Consider the following 21,220-nt stretch of genomic DNA (forward strand, 5'->3'; position numbering starts at 1 on the left):
AAATAGAACCTTTTTATGTTTTTTTTAAACTAATACAATTATTTAACGGTTCATTATTTGTTACAGAAATAGACGGCAACAAATGTTTAACTTTGGATATTTAGATGGTTGAAAGAAGATTTTAATTGAATTTCTAAACAACCGTCTCCCATTTAAATGTCATATTTTAGAGCAGAAGAATCTGGTTCCTGTTGTACGTCAGATTCTAAATATAGCAGACGTGACAGATAAAGGAAGGTGTGGGACTTCAAATCCTAAAAGATTAAAGATGCTGTAACATTTTAAAAACAAAGTCATTAAAAAAAATGTGGTTAAGAACAGGAACACAAATCCAGTGCAGGACACCAAGGTCTGGTTTTATTTTGAAAGAACAGCTCCATTGTTTGTGTGAGTGTTTTCACGGCCTCAGGTCGTGGTTAGTGTTACGTTGTGTCTTCTCCAGCTCTCGCCGTTCCCTCCTGTTGTTCAGTCGGGGTTTAACATTGCACTGAAGGTTCTGCAGAATCTCATATCCAGCTTGTCACGGCTGGTTTCGTAAACATGCAAACACCTGCAGAAATGCAAACCAGGGCCTTGAGCTAAACTGCCTTCAGACCCACATTTCAGACTTTTGATGGATGCATCTCTCTCTAAATTCTTAGAAACCCCAACCAAGAAATGTTTTATGTTTTACTGTAGAATAACGTAAAAGCTTTTTTGGCTTAATCAGAAAACATTATAAAAGTGAAGTTTCTTTAGCTGCTTTTTAGTATTTCTTTTTGCAGCGAAGCAAACGTTCAGATGGAACTTCTGATTTTAGTTGTCTTCTTCTTCTTCTTCTTCTATCTGCTTATAATCATGGTACTACCACCACCATGCTTACCTGTATGTTTACTATGAATGACAATCTTCAGTTTCTTGGTCTGACAGTGAATTTGTTAGCAACACTTCTTCAGTCTTGAACATTTTGTTGGCTGGGTGGTCAAACCTCCAATGTCATCAGTAAATTTGAGTTTATTACATTGTTTTCCTGTTTCTCTTACTTTATTCTAGTATCTTCCTCCATTTTTTGCAGCTTAACTCCTACAATGTTTCAGCTCTTTCAACCATTCAACTATTTAAATGTTCTGCTCTTTCAGCTTTTTCCAGCTATGACTTTTGGTCCTTCAAACCCTTGAAATTTTCAAGATATTCCAGATATTCCAGGATTTCCAGAATCCATTGAAATACATGGGAAATCCTTGGGGCAGAAGCTCGCTGGTTCGATACCCGGCTCTGGCACTTCTCACAAAAATATCTCTTTTGTTATTTTGCTGTTTTCACTTTATTTATGCTCAACTTTGATCATTTCTTTATATTTTTCCAATAATGACCCTTAAAGTTTCATTTTCATTCAGCATTAAAACCTTCAACCCTGCAGTTTCTTCAGGAGACGCAGCTCCTTCTAGCCTCAAATGTTTCTGAAACATGAAAACGGCATTTTTAACATTTCTAATCTCACAGTTCTTTTAACTTGCTGCTTTGTTTACCAACATTTTAGAACTTTTTCTTTTATAGATTTTGTTCTTCTTTCTTTTTTTTAGAGGATTTAACGTACGTCTGTTCAGTTCTGACACTTTGGGAAAAAAAAGCTGCATTTTGAGAGAAGTACATCCGCCCATAGCCAAACACGGTGGTGGGACTGTGATGATCTGGAGCGGTTTTGCTGTCACAACCTTCAAATATGACAGATCAGAAGAAAAATAGCCAAAGTTCCTCCAAATTGCTGACAGTTTTTGGAGGCTCCAGCAAATATTGAGCCTTTAGCTGTTTCATGTTCAGTCTTGAAGGTTTAGATTTTTTCCTCTGGATAAAAAACAAAAAAATCTTGTTTCATTTATTATAAAATACATCTTCTGACCTCAGTCTTACTCAGTTTTTGATCCTCTTTTTGTCGCGTCTTCAAAATGCATTTCTATTTAAGATGATTACTGAAGCAAATCCACAATAATGTCACTCATAATGACAATTTTCATCACTTTAACTCGATTTTTGGGATGAGATAAAATGGGAAATCAGTCGTTCACCCTTTTTCCTTTGCCATAAAGCAGGGGTCGGGAACCTATGGCTCGCGAGCCATATATGGCTCTTTTGATGGTCACATGTGGCTCGCAGACAAATCTTAAATTATAGTTTTTTTTTTTCATTAGACCAGTCCTTCTCGGGCGCGATGCGATGCCAGAGGCGCGCAGTAGTAGCGGTGCTTGGAGAGAGAAATCTGCGCCAGCGCTATCAGTTACTATTATCTATTATTTCACAGAGTTTGTACCAGCTGGAAACCTGTGAATTGCCGTGCCTAAAACTACGCGCTCCCGTCTCTGAGAAAGAGCGCGCAGATGCGGGGACGGGATGTTAGAGGAAGAAAGCAGAGGGTGGGGGTGGGGTGGACAGGCAGCAGGTGAATCGCGCAGGGATTGTAAAAACGTAAAACCCGCTGCCCGTCACTCACTGCAGCGTGTGAGTGTGTGTTTGGCTCCCCGTCTGCATGTGATCAGTCTGTCTCACATATACAGAACATTCAGACCTAAGATCACGTTTAAAGTCTCAACGCCTGCATGAAGCAGAAACTCACCACGTATCAACCAGATTAGACCATCAGCAAAACTACCACGAGAAATACTCATCATTTATTAGCAACAGCATAACAATGTTATTAAAAAGGATCCACAGACTTATTGTACTTTAAAAATGTTGAAATTACATCAAATGCACACATTCACTTGTATATTTAGTTTTAAACAAATTGTCGCGGACTGAGTTGGATGGCTGTTGGGCCGCGTTAAAAGTTCTGGAGTTCATTGAACGCGTCAAGCAGAGATCTGATTGGCCCTCAGTTCTGTCGCTCAGCCTGTTGTTAGGTAGTTTGGACCAATGGGGTTCAGCTATGGGCCGAATAAGGGAAATGGGAGGGCTGGAGCGGGAACAGGTGAATATAAAGTTGGGAGACGCGCTCTCGTCTCGGCGGGAGAGATTCAGGAGTTGCTGAATTAATTGAATGAACGGCCTTTGTTGCGGTCTGCAGTAATCGGAATAAAGAACCTTAAAAGAGGTTAAGTCTCCGTGCCTCAGTGTGGGAAAGAGACACTACATTATTGTATGGCTCTTTGGAAATTACATTTAAAAATATGTGGCGTTTATGGCTCTCTTGGCCAAAAAGGTTCCCGACCCCTGCCATAAAGGATCATGAAGGAGGCTTCAGCGCATGGCCGGAACCAAAAGCTAAGAATCTCTGGGAAATGTAAAGAAAGGGATTTTGTCCTTGTTTAGGTAAAGCTGTGTCACTAATATTAAGAACATCGTCAAACTCCTGTGACCAACTTTGGCTAATAGCAGCCTAAAACCCATCTCCACTCTAAACACATCACCTTTTCTTTGAGCTGAAGCATCACATTTATGAACGCCATCCTTTTTCTTTAACCATTTTTTTGCAGCTCCTGCTGGAACCTGAGATTGGAACCAGTTTGGCTCAATCAAAACTATTGAATGTGAAATAACTGTCCGTCCCAATTATGAGCTCCACTCCAACTGCAGCGCTCTCCTCTCAGGCTTTAACGTATTTTTCTTCCTGAAATGGATACAGGAGCCGTCGGTCTGTCAGCAGCCCGGTTCCTCTCCCTCTGTGTGTGTTATGCATCTGCAGAGAGTTGAATTGACACCTTCCCTTCTCCTTTCTCCATCTTATTTCACTTCCTAACAGGGTGCATAACCTTTTCCGCCTCCCGCTCACAGAAAAGCTTTTATTATGAACAACTCATTGATTGGAACGCCGTCCTTATTTCCCTTTCGATTCACTCGTCTTCGTTTTCCAATAAAAAAGGCAGAATTCTGTTTTTACTCTCCCTCTGCCGGATCTGCTGCCAATAAAAGGTCTAATGTCGACTCTGCCCATCATTCACCTCAGCGTCTTGTTCTTCAAAGACAGGATGTTGTGGAAAATAATCATCAAATTAATGACCATTTTGTTTAGACCACAAATGAATAATTGCTAAAACGCGCATGAACCATTCTTATGAGTTTTATCAGTGGTTCAGTGACGGATAGACAAAAAAGTTTGCTCCTCATTTTAGTTGTAGCACAACAGAATCGTGAAAATTCTTAAGACGTTAAGACTTAGTCGATGAGGGGTTGATCCATGAGGGTTGTCCTGGCCCATGGAAGGTCATAGTGAGGAGCAGATGTAGGGATGGGTACCGTTTGAATTTTGTCCAGAGCCAAACCGGTAGGTTTGGAAACGGTTCCTGTGCTCGAACCGTCGCTCCAAGAATGTAAGAAAGCGCCAATTTCTTTCAAAAGCATTCAAGTGTGATGAAGCAGCGTGGCAGGGTGAAGGACAGCTCTTGAATGTGTCTAAGACGCTGTCTTTCCTTCTTCCCGTAGGCCCTGCAGCGCTGCATCTCTGTTTTCAGATTCTTATAGGACCACCTTGGTACTTTCGGTTCCCCTCCCTAACCCTAAGTGGAGCACAGATGTGTTTTTCAGTTACCATGAAAATGGAGCGAACCATTGTCGTGGGGGTGGTAAGAGGATAGGTCGTGTCACTACGTACGTTTAGCGTATTTGCCACGCATGAAACGGGTCTTTACGTGAAATCGGTTCAAAAGTTTTGGTCGTTTGAGAATAACGCAGTTTACGAGCATTTTACAAAGTTCATACACAAGCATTCTGTAAATCTTAAGCAAGTGTCCATGCTTTTTGCGACACGCAGATTTGAGTCTCTCCTAGACCGTTCCACGTATGTCTAACAGACTTTTCACGCATCAACCACCGATCTATAACTATTATATCGTGAATCTGGGGTTTTAACATAATCGGTGGAATACTATAAATCCTTCAACCCATTGTTTTCCTGTTTCTTTTTTCTTTATTCTAGTATTTTCCACCATTTTTTTTGCGCTTAACTCCTCCTACAATATTTCAGCTCTTTCAACCATTCAACTATCCAAATGTTCAGCTCTTTCAGCTTTTTCCAGCTGTGACTTTTGGTCCTTCAAATCCTTGAACTTTTCAAGATATTCCTGAATTTCCAGGATCCATTGAAATCCATGGGGAAGTCTTGGTGCAGAATCTCGCTGGTTCGATACCCGGCTCTGACATTTTTCACAAACATATCTTTTTTGTTATTGGGCTGTTTTCACTTTATTTATGGTCAACTTTGATCATTTCTTTATTTTATTTTTATTCTTTGCCAATTAGTACCATTAAGTTTCCTTTTCATTCAGCACTAAAACCTTCAACCCTGCAGTTTCTTCTGGAAATGCAGCTCCTTCTAGTGTCATTGGTGATACATCTGTGAAAACGTTTCTCACTTTTTCCACGGATATTCAGGTCTGACCAATTCTTTATCTGTGCAATATGCGCAAAATGCAGTTAGGGGCTGTGTGACACGGCCTTATCGCGACGTTTTTTAAAGGTATATAAGTTGTACGCAGCCATGACACGGCGTACGGCAACCTTACATCACACTCCAGTCAGTAGTAGTGACTAGTACTGTACTGGTGAAAAGAGTTAGGGTACTGTACTGGCGTACTAGTACTGTAGTGACTAGTACTGGCCCCTAAATGCTGACAGCGTGGTGAATGTCGTATTCGTATGTTTACACAGTATATTGTGGATATTTTTGTCGTGTACAGGTTTGCCCATTTCACCCACACAGACCCCTCGTGTCCCCCCCCAACCCCCCCCCCCCTGTAAGGACAGTTGGTCCTGAGGCTTTTCACTCTGTGGACACAAACAGTCTCAGACAGGAGCTAAGCTGAGTATCTCCCTGCGCTTTGATTCAAGCCTATAGTCCGCAATCGTCATGATCTCATCTAAGCACTTGGCAGAGTAACGCTGACGTCTGTTCTCGGCCAATAAAACTTCTTCCTGTTTCCTGGAAGACCAATCTAAACACTTTTATGACCCCCCCCCCATTACATCAGTCAACTCACCAGTCAATTTTCCAAATGAAAGTCATCATTTTTAACGCAGGTAATGACAACAAAAGCCTAATTTGCTCTGTTGCTTTTTCCTGTTTGCTTTATTGTCATTGTTGGGGAAGAAGGTAAACATTTCTCCTTCAGTCATTCGAATGACGGCTCAATGAATGTAAACACGCAAATCCTTCCTTCGTTTGCTCTCTGTGAAAATTCTCTGGAGCAAAGTCAACATAATACCTGCTGGATTACCCGCCGCTGTAATTCTCCTCCTACGGGATCTCTGCTGCTGCTTTTCCTCCTCTATTTATTTATGGAGCAAAGAGATCTGACGATAGATTACCGACGCCATGCGGGGAGAGTGGGGACACGCTTCTTCAACAGACGGTGGACACATCCACGCCACGCAACACCAAGCGCCAGCTGTACACGCAGGCCCTGAATGCACCAGACGGGAATGCAACCTGTCCCAGTGATTGCATTCTGAGGAATAAACGTCCTGAGTTGGAATGTCGCTCCTCCAGAGCCCAGCGCTTCACGTGGAGCCCACTAACGCCGCGGCAACGCTCCCCATGGGACAGTCCGTCCTGCCAGTCCGCAAACGCCGCGGCTTAGTTTTATGGATTAAACAGCTTCCTGTTCTGTTTAGCCGGGATTAAAGCAAAGATTTCTGTGTTGGAAGAGGATCAGAAACTTGTGTTCAAGTCTGTTTACGTCAGGAAAAGGTTCTTTTGTTTAAGCCAACATCCAAAAGTTTGGGTTGCTACCAACAGACCCATTGGTTTCTATAGAAACGGATTGGAACCTGCACACTACGAAACAAAGTCATTAAGCCGTTGCTGCCCGTGTCACACTGCCGCTGCGCTCATTTTGTGCAGTTTTCTTGGATGAAATGTTGTTCTTTTGTGGTCCATGCGTGATGGACGTCATTCAGAAGTGTCTCTTGCGCTCGTCACTCGCCAAGGTTTTTTTGATGACATGAATCTTACACGTTTGGTTGGGATTTTTGCCAAATGCATACATGAGTTTGTGTTTTTCCACTGCCGTTCACGCACAAGTAACAGACATTTCACACAGGAACCACCAATGTATAACTTTTATGTCGTGTATATGACTTTCAAATGACATAATTGACCCATGAGTCTCTAATGAATTGCATATAAACAGGTTAATAATCCAGCATGGTTCAAGTTTTATGTTGGTTAACGTGTTCTTTGCGTGATTTATTCGTACTTCCTCCGTGGTTTTAACTCCATCTGTGAAAATTTCACGTAAAGAACCACAACTTTTTTCACGTTTGTCTCTTAAATTCACGTATAAACCAATTTGTATCCGTGCAATATGCTCTAAATGTACGAAGCAGCTGTGTGACACAACCTTTAAGAGCAAATCCGTCATTTTCTGTAAAAAAACATCCCCTAAGGATATTTGTGTCGATGTTTCTAATGAGAGGTACGACTCTAACATGTCAGGTGTGAGTTTGATTTCAGACCCACCTCAAGAGAACTTCATTTTTTAACTCAGCAAGACGGATGAAACTTTGGCAAACACAAACTCTTCCACCATCTTTAATCTATACTCTTGGTATCATTTTCATTCCCTAAGTCAGATGTGTTCCAACAAGACTTCTTAGGTTATTTTCTGTGATTCAGGTGAACTAAAGTCCTATAAAGGCTTATCGTACTTTCAAATCTCTACTTTTCTCCAGTCCCAAACATGAATACTAACTACGAAGATCAAGGGGGAGACACCAAAATTACCCTTGAATAGGTCGCAGCCTCGTACCGAAGCAATTACCAGACCAAAGTAGGCCACTTCTCTTTGATGTCTTTTGATGTAGATTTATAAGAATGCCAAATTCTCCTAACTTAGTCATTTCCCATGGGTTTTTTCTCACCCCTTTGTTGGCCCTAGAGTGCACCTGACCTATCAGGGATTGTCTGCTTTCAGCCAGGAAACCGGCATGAAAAACATTCATTTGAATCAAGAACTTTATCTAAAAGTTTTCACTCGAGTCCTCCAAATGTGGAGCCTCGTGTCCACAAATGATCACCTTCCTCCCCCCGCTAATGTTCCGATCAATGAGCGCCGTCTGCTTATCGCTAAATGAGCCCCTCCCTCGCGGATCCAATCTAGGTGGTGGTCAATCACTGGTCAGGTCTAACGAGTTTTTGTCGTCAAAGATGTATACGAAGCGTTTCAGGTTGGATCACAAGCCACTAAATAATACCACTAATGGCCTCATACATCAACAAGGGATCGGACAGTCGGATGAGGGTTAATAGAGCAGGGAAAAGGGAATAAATGAGGCCGACTTCATGGAAAGTTGCAGAGGCAGTCAGTTACTGTCAGAACGCCTTCAGGAAAACATGTCAGTGAGGTTCAACAGGGTTTTGATCTGAGGAGGGAGCACAGTGTGTCTGACAAATGCTTCAAAAAGGTTGAATGTTTTTCTATATTTGGACAGTAAACTACATTTATGGTTCCTTTTTTTAGAATTATCTGCAGATATATTTTGATATTTTCCAATTCGTTTTATCAGGATGTTGCATCACCATGCTGATGTCCTTTTCCTTCAACGTCGTTCACTTAGGAGTTCCACAAGGGTCGATTTTAGGACCCTTTTCATTTTTGTGTTTATTTAACTTTGATCCAGATGTTTCCAGGTGTAAAACCTGCAAAACATAGCAAACAAAAGTTTAAATATAATGTGCAGTGAAGCAAACTGCAAAAAGTCCGCTGTCATAAAATGCAAACATGTACTTTGATTTATATATTTGCATGTTTATTTCTATGAGAAAGTTGGCCTTTTAGTGGACTTAAAATAGAGACAGAGAAGAGACAAAAACATGAAGGGAACATCCACACAACCAGCACAGAGCCAATTCTTTCTCGTTAACCCAATTACAAGTATAGCCATTACAAAAGCAAAATTAAGTGTTTCTTTTAAACAGTATACGTGGAGCTAAAAACAAACACTGGGAAGGAGAACACCTCCCCTAACCCGTGACAACAGTTTTCCTAGACTGTAAACTGAATCACTAAGTGTGCCAGAGTTTCAGATACTCCACAAAAATCTCACCTATCTGACTGAGTTGGAACAAAGTGTGCTTTGTTTCTGTTTGTCGCTACGGCACCTTGTACAATTCTCCGTTGGAGATCAGCCAACAGGCGACTTGAACAGAGACCGCCAGCGTCCTCCTTCAGGACGGCCCGTACCAGGAACCTCAGTCCGCTGGGAAGCGTCCACGTCCTTCAACAGCAGCGTATGTCGGGAAGCGGATGAACGATCCGGCCGCTGTGAGCGATGTTTCCGCCAGACTGACATCCAGGCGGAGAGCATGAAATGGGAAAGCAGCTGCTGAGCGTTTCACTCACACCCCTTCTGGATGGATTCAAAATAATGTTCAACATTTACTGTTTGTCACTGCAAAACTAGCTTTTGAGGAAAAAAGGGAAACAAACGGCGAGATTTACATAAAGTTAAGCGTTTTTTCCCTCCAAGCAGGTGGTTCACTTCTGCTAACCTTCAGGTTTCTGTCATCAAACCTGTTTTCGTTCGTATCTTTTAATAAAACGATGAATAAATATATGAAAAAACTCACCTGCAGCCATAAATGACAGCTGACAGTAGTTTTAAAACAGCTTTAATGAAATCTGTCACTCATTTATTCATTTTTTTCCAACTTGTCCCGAGCTGCTGCATCTCTTCTGATATCAAATTAGTCTGAGAAGTAAAAAAAAATCACTCCTTTGATCTCCTTAAAAGACGATTTGACAGGAAAATGTTTTTTTTTTCCTTTTCCTCTACAGTTTGCATGAAAAGCATTGAAAACGTTTAGGAAGTTTGTAAACCGCTGTGTGTGCCGTTTTCTTTATGCCTGGTTGAAACTTAGTGAGAACAAAAACTGTATTTTCACTAAACACACTTCTCTAAACCAGGTCATTTAGGAAAAAACAGATGTTTGACGGTCCAAAGTTATAAAAAAAAAAACCTAAGAGTTCAGTCATGAAATAATATTTATGTGTGTTTCAGGTTTCCGAGTTCAGAACTCTTGCGTTAACGCGTCACTTCGCAAGTTTTAAAGTCCGTTTTTGGGCTCTGCGTACAAAACGTGCGACTATTTCAAGCAATCACAGCAAGAATAATGCACAAGACAATAGAATCAGTAGTAACACATTCATACAAAGACGTATAGACTAAGGATAATTTGACATTAATTAGGATTAGGATATTGTGTGACGGGGAATCGGACTGTTTAATTAAAACAAAGCAGCGGGAGCTGACCATGGTGCTGTCGGGATGTAGTCTCTGCTCATGGCTCTGTTTTAACGGGGTTCATTTGTGAAACATCTGTGGACATTTCATGTAAAGACCACAACTTCTCTCTGGTTTCCTGTCCAAATCCACGTAGGACCAGTTTTCTTCCGTGCAATATGCGCCAATTGTGTGACACGGCCTTTAGCATGACGGCGACCCTCCAAACATTTCCACCAGTGTTAGCTAACTGTAATTTTTATGATTGAAGGATATTTTTTAATCAAAGATTCTTATGCTACACTAAGAATCTAAAGTTTCCATGATGTAATGTGTGATAAAGTGCAGACCTGACCTCACAGGTCAGAAAAAGACACAAGTGACTCCTCAGACCTTCAGTCAGAGCAGAGAATCTTGTAAAATATTCTTTTCCTTTAAGTGTTTCCACCTCCAGGCTAACACTGCTGCACAACCCGACGCTCCTCTGAACTTTTCCTAAACGGGCCGAACCTGAAGATAGATCTGGTAAGACGCTCCTCAAAGTAGCTGCGAGTAAACAGGCGTGGCGCCGGCGGCTGCACAGCTCCTGTCAGTGACGACTTTTCGGATGAAAGCTGGATGTTTATGGATTTCTGGAGGTTTATTTTTTCCGGAACGCCACTTTAATGAAATCTCCATCCATACGCTCCGATGCGCCGCGAGTGGAAACAGGGTTTCTGCTTGTTTTGGGTTCACCAGCAAATGCCTGCACTTTATTACTTTTCTGTTGGAGGCATTAGCGGATCAGCGGCGTTCTGGTTGGTTTCTGAAACCGGCACAAACACTAAAGAGGCAGAGTGGATGGGAAGGGTTCGGCGTTCCCGGTGAGTGCTCCGGGGGGGGGGAGCTGTTGTTTACTGCCTTCCAATCTGTGCTTTCAGCAGCCAAATGAGCTTTCTAAAGGTAAGACGGAGAACAGTCGCCTTTGGCGGATATTGATCCAGTCGAGCAGCTTTTTAAATCCCACTTTTACACACACAGAAAAAGTGTTTTAATTAAGTCTGCCATGAGCTGCGGCGCTCTGGACCGCTCCAAGAACAAAGTCTGCGGCAAAAGAGGCGGCGTCCTCGCCGTTGCTGAAGTACGTGGAAACTCGCCGGCGTTGTCCAGGCTGAACGTGAAGCAACTGTCGGATCAGTACGTCTGTGGCTTCGGTGGGCGGGACGTTGCCGCACAGCTCCATGATCATCTAGCATTGTCTATAAAACATCCGCTTCTGGTCATTTTGAGTTCAAAATTGGTTTTTTACCACTTTCAACAGACGTTTTTTGGTCTTTTTGGCATCTTTCTGGCTTTTTAAAGTTATGTCACACATCTGTGTTCATTTAGAATAGAATAGAATAGAATAGAATAGAATAGAATAGAATAGAATAGAATAGAATAGAAGCTTTTCTAATCCTGATAGAAATTCAAGTGTCCAGCTGCTGACATTCATAACCACTAAGGAGCATCTGAAAAAATAAACCATAAAAAAAATAAAAACGACCAAAGTCTTAAATCTATTCATTCAAATTATTAGGAATATTAATTATAAATATAATGAATCAATAAAATATTCAAAAATTAAAATCTAACACAATAAAATCCCCCCCAAACCATTTAAAAATTCACATTCAATGAGGCTTTTTTTAAAGCTCTGTCAGAATTGGTTTTTTATTTAATTTTTTTATTTTACTTTTCTTCAAACCGTTGTGTTTAATTGTAAAACTTTTTTGTAATTATCATAATTTATTTATTTAATCATTTAAATAGCCTTTAGACAGTTTTGACCTTTTTTCATTGTGATTGATTCCACATGTCAACATTTTGTTCATTTTATTTCGATACTCGTAACACTTCTTTGTGGTTGTGTGTTTCTTTCCTTCCTGCAGGTTTTATTTGCTATTTCTGATCCTTTTTGCTCCTCATTTGTTGTTTCGTCTGTTGACTCCTCTTTCATTGCTTCTCATTGAACTGAAGGAATTTCCTCATTGTTCTGTTTTTGTGCAAACATTAGTGATTCTTTCTGATTTATTGTATTCATGTATTTATATAAAGGAAAAATGCACATTAATGAGCCTCTATCAGGATATGTAAATATGCCAGATTATAGCAATAATCCTAATTTAAATCCATAGCTTTTAAACTTTTTAACTGCACTACTTCTTGCACATGGAACTAGTGTTTACAATTCTCAAAATGTAAGAAGTTGTACTTTGTGTTAATATTTCAAGTGAGAAACAGGACGAATGGTCTGTTTTTGAACTTATTATGTGAACTTCCAGGCACTATGAGTCTGGGATCAAGCCTTCATTTACTGTGTTCAGAGTTCTTCTAGAAGCTGTTATGACCGCTACATGTCAGCCAGGTTAGCTGCAACTCCTAAACTTGTTTACAACCCGTAAAAACCCAGATTGATGCCGCTAAAACCAGTAAAGCTGTTCCGTCAGATACATTTAGTGTTTTACAGATGCTAACAGCTGCTAGCGACCAACATTCAGTGTGTGTCAAAACGTTGGAGCATTGGAAAAAGTCCTGATGAATGTGATTGAAGTGTTTCGGTTGGGTTTTTAGCCTCATTTTTTGGTCAGTTTGTAGTTCGATTCTCATTCCTACAAGTGAAATTCAGCCCCGGTCAAGTCAGCATCTGCTGGCAAACGTCTCCTCTGTAGGTCAAATGTTGACCTTTGTGTTTCCTCTTGTTGAGTCAGCAGCGTGAATACTTTAACGCCGATTACGACTCCGACGGTCGTCTGTCCTGGGAGGATTCATTTGGATGAAATCCAACCCTCGTAATGAGGTTGTTTTTTTTTGTAATAAATGTGGAATTTCTTGGCAGAAAGTGTAGAAAAAGCAGCGCGGGAAGAGCTGCTGCACGTTGAAGCGAGGTGGAACCGGGAGAGAGCCGGTGGCGACTTCCACTCGGAGCGCTCCACCTCCTCCACATGCGGGAGCAGGGAGGTGCGTCCGCTCCTGCGTCGCTGATTATTCCTGACGAGCTCTGACCTCCAGCTGTCAGCACTGATTGGACAGCGTGGATGTTCAATTTGCTCAACCCCAGGATCACTTATGGCCAGGACTCTATTCAGCCGCGCCCACCGGGGACCCACACTTCACCGCGCCGCCGCCGCCGCCGTCATTTTCTCATTAATTCAACCTGGGGTCGCTTGTTCTGGACGGCGCTCGGAGCCCAGCGGGTTTCTGTTCCAAGGGGGGAAACATTTCAACCTCTGGCTGGAAAAATCCTCCATTTCTTTCCTGCATGATTCCGTTAAATTTAGAGAAAGACAAAAAAAAAAACCACTCAGGAATATGCTAATGCGGCCTGTGTGAGCGACAACGGCAGAAAAGTGAGCGGGTTCACAAACTTCTGCTGAACTGAAGCCTCACATTAACCCTTGTTCTATCCTAGGCACTTTAGCGTTGGGAGTGGGGTCATCTAGACCCACTAGACAGTGCTCTGAACCTTTTTTCTTCAATGATTTGTGATCTTCACTGGTGTCCATGGATTACATGAAATCTTTCCACCTTTATCCACCTTTGTCATGGTAGGGAGGACACCTCAATGTAAGGATCGGGTCATCTGGACCCCATAGGATAGCACAAGGGTTAGGCCTGCACAAGATATTGCAAATTTATTGTCATTGCGATATCAAGTGTGCAATAAGCGTCGCACAAAAGTCGGCAAAAATTGAGATAAATGGTCATCTTCAATGTGTTCAAACAATCTAATGGCAGCTTGAAGTATTTAAGGAACCAATTAAATCCCTTTATGCATTTGACCAATCAGATGGAGCTCTTTTAATATTTATCTATTTATTCATTTATATAATTTATTTATTTATTTTTAAGGACTATTATTATTATCTTTATGTTTTTAATATCCTACTCTCTTTATTGTTATTATACTTATGTTTTAATCATCTTACGCATCTTATTTTTTGATAACTAATATTGCTATTTCCTATTTTTTTTTTTTTTGTTGTCATTTTATTATAATTTTTATTCTGATGTTTTTTACTCCCTGGACACCAGCAGCTTAACCTGTGGTCTAACAGCCATGGAGGGGGCCCTGGGCTGCTCTGTGTTGGGGGGCGCTGTGGTAGTGACCCCCGTGGTCCGAGAACCGAGCCAGACCCTCTTTTAGCTGCAGTTCTTTGTGTGTTCGGGGTTCTACTGGGGGAACCGGGTGGGTGGAGGGAGGAATCTGGTGAGGGAGGGGTCCCATCTGTGTGTGATTGTCCTGTGGTTTCTGTTTTTAATCATTTTCAGTTTTTATGATTATTTCATCTGCTTTTATGTTTCTGTTTTTTTTAACTGAAATGAAAGGCGCTAAATAAATAAAGTTTGAGTTTGAGTCTAAAAGATGGAAGAATTGAAGTTTTGTTGACTCTTATTTGAATTAAACTGTATTTAGTTGTGTTGCTATTGGTTCGTGTGTCGCAAGTTATGATGTCATCGCACTATTGATCACTAATATCACAAGTGTTCCTCCCATCGTGCAGGCCTACCTCACCTCTGCACGAGGAATTCTGTAGATCCCTTCTGCGTTTCACGCCAGTCTAGAAAGAGGAAGAATGGATTTGTGAAGGAGGAGATTTCGGCGTAGAAGTGAGATTATTCCGAGCTCCGCTGAGGATCCAGGATTAGTTTGGGAAGCATCCATCCTCCTGCAGGAGTTCAGCCACCTTAGCCAGGCCTTTTTTTACTGGAGTGATGGTCGAACGAAACCGCTTTGCACTTTAGTCAGAACCTTTTAGAACAAATAAAAAGAATTTAGCGTTTTATGTTACATATTCAAATGTATTTTAAAAGGATTCCCAAATGTAGACATAGTCAAACATTAGTAATGTGTTCATAACCTTTTAGAAGTAATTGTTTTAGCCTCAGAAGGCTTTATATATTACTTATAAAGACATGGGATAGCATGTCCACATGTCTTATTAATGCCTTTGATCTGGTAATAGCAGAGTTTTTCCTGATAAACCTGGAAAAGATTTGGAAAATGAAAAAAAGCCATTTTCTAGTTTCTTGAAAGTTTGTGAACTGATGTAAACATGTGTTAACGTCTGTGTTTGTTTTCTGACCTTCTGTTTTACCAAAAACGTTTTTTTGAACGGACTAATAAATAAGGATCCAAACTGCTAACCCCGATAGTGGGAGGAGCTTCCCGGCCCCCGCTCTAATCCGTGCCTGTTTGATCTGTGCGGCGCCTTAGCAGAATCCCTGTTCAGCGGCCTGGGCTACGGCGCTGTGGTTGGGCTGGGCCTGGGCGCGCTGCTGCTGCTCCTGGTGCTGGTGGACGTCAGCTGCTTCTTCCTGCGCCACTGCGGCCTGCTGATGTGCATCACGCGCTCGCTGTGCAGCAAGAAGACCGCCACCAGCAGCAAGGGCAAGGAGATGGAGGAGGGCAAGGCCGCCTACCTGTGAGTATCCTCTGTTATTACCTATTGATTTTCAGTGGGCTGAATCCCTGCTGGACGGATTTGTGTGGTTGGAGCATCGTCGCTCATAAGTCAGGAGCTCCTCCACGCCTGAAAGCAGCGGAGGACGGCGCCACACGCCGCCTCTCTGAAGTGATTTCTGTGTGTTTGGATGAGAAAAGGCGACTTGTGTCTGCGTCTACCGTAGGTACACCTTCAACAGCCGCCCCACCGCCCTTTCGACCACAGTATGTCTCTGATTACGTCTTTTCACCGCGACCAGCTTCCATGCAGTGTCCGCCGTGTCCATCTGCATGCTCGTGCACGTGTGTTTGTGAGCATGCATGTCTCACTGAAGCCCCCCCCCCTCCCTGCACAAACACGGGTGATCCCGATCCATTCCAGGAGCCTCGACCTGTGCGGAGTCGCTAAAACCCACCGAGCTGCAGACCCTGTGGGGGGCTGGAGCCCTCCGTTCTGAGCCCGCTCCACCGCCGCCCAGCGTCCAAATCTGCAGCGGAAACGTCGCCGCAGGACATGTCTGGGAATAAAAGTCATTGTTTTTGTTTAAAAACTGTAAACATTAAATATATTTACATGAAATACAAAGGAAATAAGACAAAGATGTGAAGAAAAAAGACAAAAATAAATCAACAGCAACATTTAAAAAGTCCACAGGGGAGCAAACAGAACAGGAAGTCGATAAAATAACCAAAAATATTTCATATAAAGGGTTTCTTCTTCAGTGTCTATTCAGACATGTTTGGTTTATTATCTTGTGTTTATTGTTGTTTTGTTTGGCCTGCTTTCTTTACTTTAGTGTGTTGTCTTGTTTTAATCGCTCTAACTTTCCTCATTCAGCAGCTCAACTCTTCAAGCATATGAGGATATATTTTTAGAATTTCACTTTTTGGAGAAATACTCATTTTCTGGGTTCTTTTTGTTTCATTTTCACCCAAGTGATGGTTTTATCCCTGGGGTTTTAATTAAAATAACCCAGAAATAAGTTGGTCCCCATTTAAAACCTACTTGGGTCAGGAACCCCCCACCATCCCAAACCAAATCACCAAAGCTTTTCTTCACAAAAAAATAAAAAAAAGCAGATTTAAATCAACTCATTAGAGAAAATTCAGAAATTAAGTGTGAAGCCAAATCCGACTTCTTCCCTTCCCCTTCCAGCTTCTCCAAATGGATAGTTATGGAAAAATAGTGTCTTCGAGTTGGGACGTTACTACCACTTGATGATGTCATCAAGGAGGAACATACATCTTTAAAAGGTGACGCTAAAACAAAAAAAAGTCAATACTTGCATTTTCCCATGTGAAGAAATATGATTCTTTTTTCTACTGGCCAACCCTAAGTCACTACGGCCCCTCCTTAAAAAAATTCTTCCGGACGCCGCTACATCTCCAGATGCCCCTACAGGTGGAGCAATAGGGAGGAGCCAGAGGGGTGCAATCGCCACAGCGATGACCCGTCTTTCAGAGTTAGTCCGAGGTTATCCTCACGTCCAGCCAGCTTTCCCCACAGCGTTGGAAAGTCCTCCACCTGGGGGCGGGACTTCCTCCAAACGCCTTGGTGCGTCCCGTCAAGCACTCTTCAGCTTCAGTGACATGACGTGTCCACATTGCACTATACTTTCAGCGTGTCTAAATCTAGAATTCCAAAATCCAGCGCCCAGAAGTCTCTATGAAACGCTAGTGTTCATCTATGGTCACAAATATAGACCACAATGCATTGTGTTTGAACCATTTGTCTTTTAGGAATCGTTTATTTATCATCAGAACAGAGTGGATTCATACAACGGAGTTTTAGGGCCAGTTTACATTAAATAAATGAAAAAATTAAGTACGACTTTTAAGTTGTAAATTTACAAGAAAAGAAGTCCTAGATTAACGAGGAAAAACACCAAAGTCTTCCGTTTATCGGAGCTTAGCTTGAAGATGAAATATGTGGAGCCTATTGTGAGGCTTTATTTAGGTTAGGTTTAAAAAACAATGAGATTCTGAACCTTTGGCGACTCAAAATCAGATTATTTTCCGTGTAGCTGTCTTTTTCCGGGGTTCGGTGTCAGTAAAGCGGAGTGTCATCTGTAAAATAAAAAATAAGGAGCTCAGAGGATCGCTGCAGCCTTTATTCTCCTTTTCATTCACACACCCTTAAGTACATTTGTCTAATTACGTCAGGAACCTGTCAACGATCACCAATGCGGAAGTAAACAGTGTTACAAACGCCCCCTCCTGCAGATGAAACGTCCCGATCCAACATAAACCAATAAAGAGGAATGAAAATAGTCTGTTACATTAGCATTAGAACGTTGAAAAAGCCAAAACGTGCTCCTCCTCAGACGGAAGCATCACGCAGACGTAGAGATCTGGTCTTTGGTGGAGGAAGAAAGGATTCAATCGGACATCTGCAGGGACACCGACGTCTTCATCAACGGCTGCAGAGATCCTGCAAACCAACCATCAATAAATAAAACATTGATGAATCGTAAATCAAACAAATGAGCTTCCAAACATTTGGAACGTTATCAACAAGTTTAGTCGGTCTGCTCTGCTGCTGCGCGGCGTTCACCTGCTGCTGCTCTGTATGTTCACTTCCACTTTATCTCGTAAATTTACAAGTTTTTTTCTCATAAATCTATGACTTAAAATCTCGTAATTTTACTTTTTTTTTGTTTTTGGTGGCCCTAAAACTCTGTCGTAGATTCATAAAAAAGTCTTTGTAAAATGTATTTGGTTTTTACTTCAGCAGGTCAAAATTGGCGTTTACACTTAAAAAGTAGTGGGAATTTCCCTGAATGACTCTAAACACTGGATAATCCCACACTCTCCAGCCGTTCAGGGGTTAAATTCAGACAGAACTACAGTTTCTGCCATAAAAAACTTCTGACAAAAGTGAGCCATAAATTTACCTGAACTGCAGTTTTTTGCGTGCAAGAACCAGCAAATGACCTCATTTGACCAATCTCCATGAAACCCCCGTCTGATGGGGGTGTGGGCGTGTTTAGATGCCTCCGTCTACGGATGCCAGTGGCATCTCGCAAGAAGTTAGGACAACCTCCCCATCGGAGTATGACTCCAATCTGCGGGGTTTGCATGCGGCTAATGAGACATGAAATTGGCTCGGCTGTGCCGGCACTTTAGGATCCACCAATCAGCCCCCTCCGGTCTGCGGTAATGTAGTAGCTTTAGTATTTACAGCGTCACGCCGGCCCGCTGCTTTATGTTGCTGAATCTGAGTCGCTGGAAAACTCTCCGGGAGTTTGATAAAAGTCCCAAATGGATCTTTCACGGTGACTTTGCAAAGGGTCGAGGTTTCAAACGGAAGACTGGAACTTTCTGCTCATCCTCGCGCCAAAGCTAACCAGCGAGTTTGGATGATTTTTACTTTTAACGACTCTGTTAGTACATCTAATTTTTGCTCCTATTTCAAACAGAAAGTATGTTTGAATGAGCAAGAAAGTATTTGCCCCCTTTCCTGAGTATCTTGTGGTTAAGGACAAAATGTCTGAAGTTTTTTAAACGACGGGTTTGTTTCCAAATAGAGAAAAGCTGCCAAGCATTCCTGACCAAAAGGTTATTGCACCCTGACCCATAGTGCCACCATTTGTCCTTTTACCTCCAACCGAACCGTCCATGGAGGAGCTAGAATGCAGCCGCACTAAGGGGTTTTTCATCTTTAACTTCGTAAATCAGTGGTTTTTTTGGGTTGATCCAAACCCGACTTTGACCCGACCAAACCAAAACCTTTACTGTGTTCTTATTGGTCTGTTTGAGCTGGAGCTTTTTGGACCAGTGTAATAAAGTTTATCTTTCCAACATCCATATGTGGTCTTATCACCCTGTCACGCTGGAAAAAGTATTATCTGAGCTTCTTCATCCACTAAATCATCTTCAAATGGACACGCCATGCTGCTTCACCTCTCTGTAAACAAACTAACCTTCAACTAAACCTGCACCAGACCAGGTTATGTTCAGAGCATGAGTTGCTATGGCAACTTGACCTACCCTGAAACATACCTCCATTTCTGGAACCGAAAGCTGAGGTTATCAACTTCCTTAGCCTCAAACTTACCATGGGAGCTAGCATAACCTGCTTTCTGTCAGCCCAACATGGCAACCAACGTTGCTTCCCTGAAGCAAGGATTCTGAATATCCCATTAAAGGAGTTTGTTGATGTTTGAAGGAAAACAGGTTTTCAAACAGGTTCCACATCTGCCAGGAATCATGGTCAGGCGCCTTTGAACAGCTTTGAATTTAGAATTGAGTTCAATTACTCTTGGATTTGTTGTACAAACATGTTTCTAATCTAAATGTTTCACCAATCTGAGGTTTTCCCTTAAATGTTTGAGTGAAATATCAGCATTTAAGACATAAAAACAACTTCAGTAAACAAAAGCAAGAAGAAAATCCCCCCAGAAACACCATTGTTGTTTATTTACTCCTTCTGCGTGTCTGCACCGCATTAAGGCGTAGTAAAACGGCCTTAACATCAATCCCAAGATCCTGATGGATGTTTATCGGCGCCAGCCCACTCGTGGGTTTATCTCCCGCCACAGTCCTGATTTTTCTTGAAGCCACATCAACAGTGGAAGAAACTGCGCGTGTTTATGTTTGGGTGAAAGTCGACCACGGCGTGCGTGGATGTTTGCCGTTTCCCTGATAAAACATCTGAGCCTTCCTCCTGGAGGGCTGGTCTGCCCTTGGAGAAAGAAAACCGCCACTGGTGGGGATGGGGGGGGGGGGGGGGGGCAGCTGATGTTTGTATACGTCTTCCTATTGACCGGATCAGCGCTAACGCCAACAGACGCGCTCCTGCCGCAGTTTCCTAAAGCCTCTGGCAAAGAAGCTCATTAATTCAGAACTGTTTGGGACAACAATCTCCATGGTTACGTGGTCAGTACGGGCCAGTGCTTATCAGCCAGAGCGGCCATCTTTAATATTCACATGTAAACTCCTGGAGATCTTTTTATTTATCACTTCCTGACTCCCTGAGCATCATGGGGAAGCTGTTTGGGGGAAAAATGTTTGTCAATTTGGAACGACATTTGCGTGGAAACAAAAGTAGCATTTCTGTGTTTTTTCCCACATTTCTTTAACGGGATATAGTGTAAATGTAATACATTATTCATTGGCTCAACATAAACAAAACAATATTTTTTACAATATGACTACATTAAAAATGTGGGCGCAGTTGACTAAAAACCTCAGTTGCTATGGAAATCCCAAAATTTACTTTTGCCAATTCTTCTAAAAATGACATAGACGTGTTTGTCACCACCAGGAGACCAAAAAATAAAATGGTTGCTATGGAGATAAACCTAGAGAAAAGCAGCTATTTTGAAATAGGAGAGAAAATAGTCTCATGCAATTGGTGTGTGTGTTATTCTTGATTTCTAAGTGTGTGCACCTGCAGTTGTGTAATCACATTTACAAAATAGAACTTAAAATTATACCAGCTTGAAACTTACTACACATACAAATCTTTATAAAAAAAGTACACACCAATCACCTGATACACACACACACACAAAACCGCATTCAAGTTAGTTACAAATCAAGACTTACAAACACATACATCGA

General features: G+C 41.9%; 1 protein-coding gene across 13 annotated transcripts in view; it reads left to right on the forward strand.

The window, feature by feature from the left end:
- Positions 1-21,220, forward strand: part of ncam2a (neural cell adhesion molecule 2a) — a 321,431-nt gene that overhangs the window by 295,952 nt on the left and 4,259 nt on the right. For 4 of the 13 annotated variants that reach the window (XM_078931074.1, XM_078931075.1, XM_023948891.2 and 1 more), the window contains one exon: positions 15,428-15,635. In XM_078931074.1, coding sequence (XP_078787200.1) covers positions 15,428-15,635 — 208 coding nt within the window. Of the gene's footprint in view, positions 1-15,427; positions 15,636-15,840; positions 15,881-21,220 lie in introns of all 13 variants that reach the window. The other 9 variants (XM_078931079.1, XM_078931081.1, XM_023948896.2 and 6 more) reach the window with 3 other exon arrangements.

This window comes from Oryzias latipes, chromosome 2 (assembly GCF_053564925.1).
Source record: "Oryzias latipes strain Hd-rR chromosome 2, Olatipes_Hd-rR_3.1".
NCBI classification, from domain to species: domain Eukaryota; kingdom Metazoa; phylum Chordata; class Actinopteri; order Beloniformes; family Adrianichthyidae; genus Oryzias; species Oryzias latipes.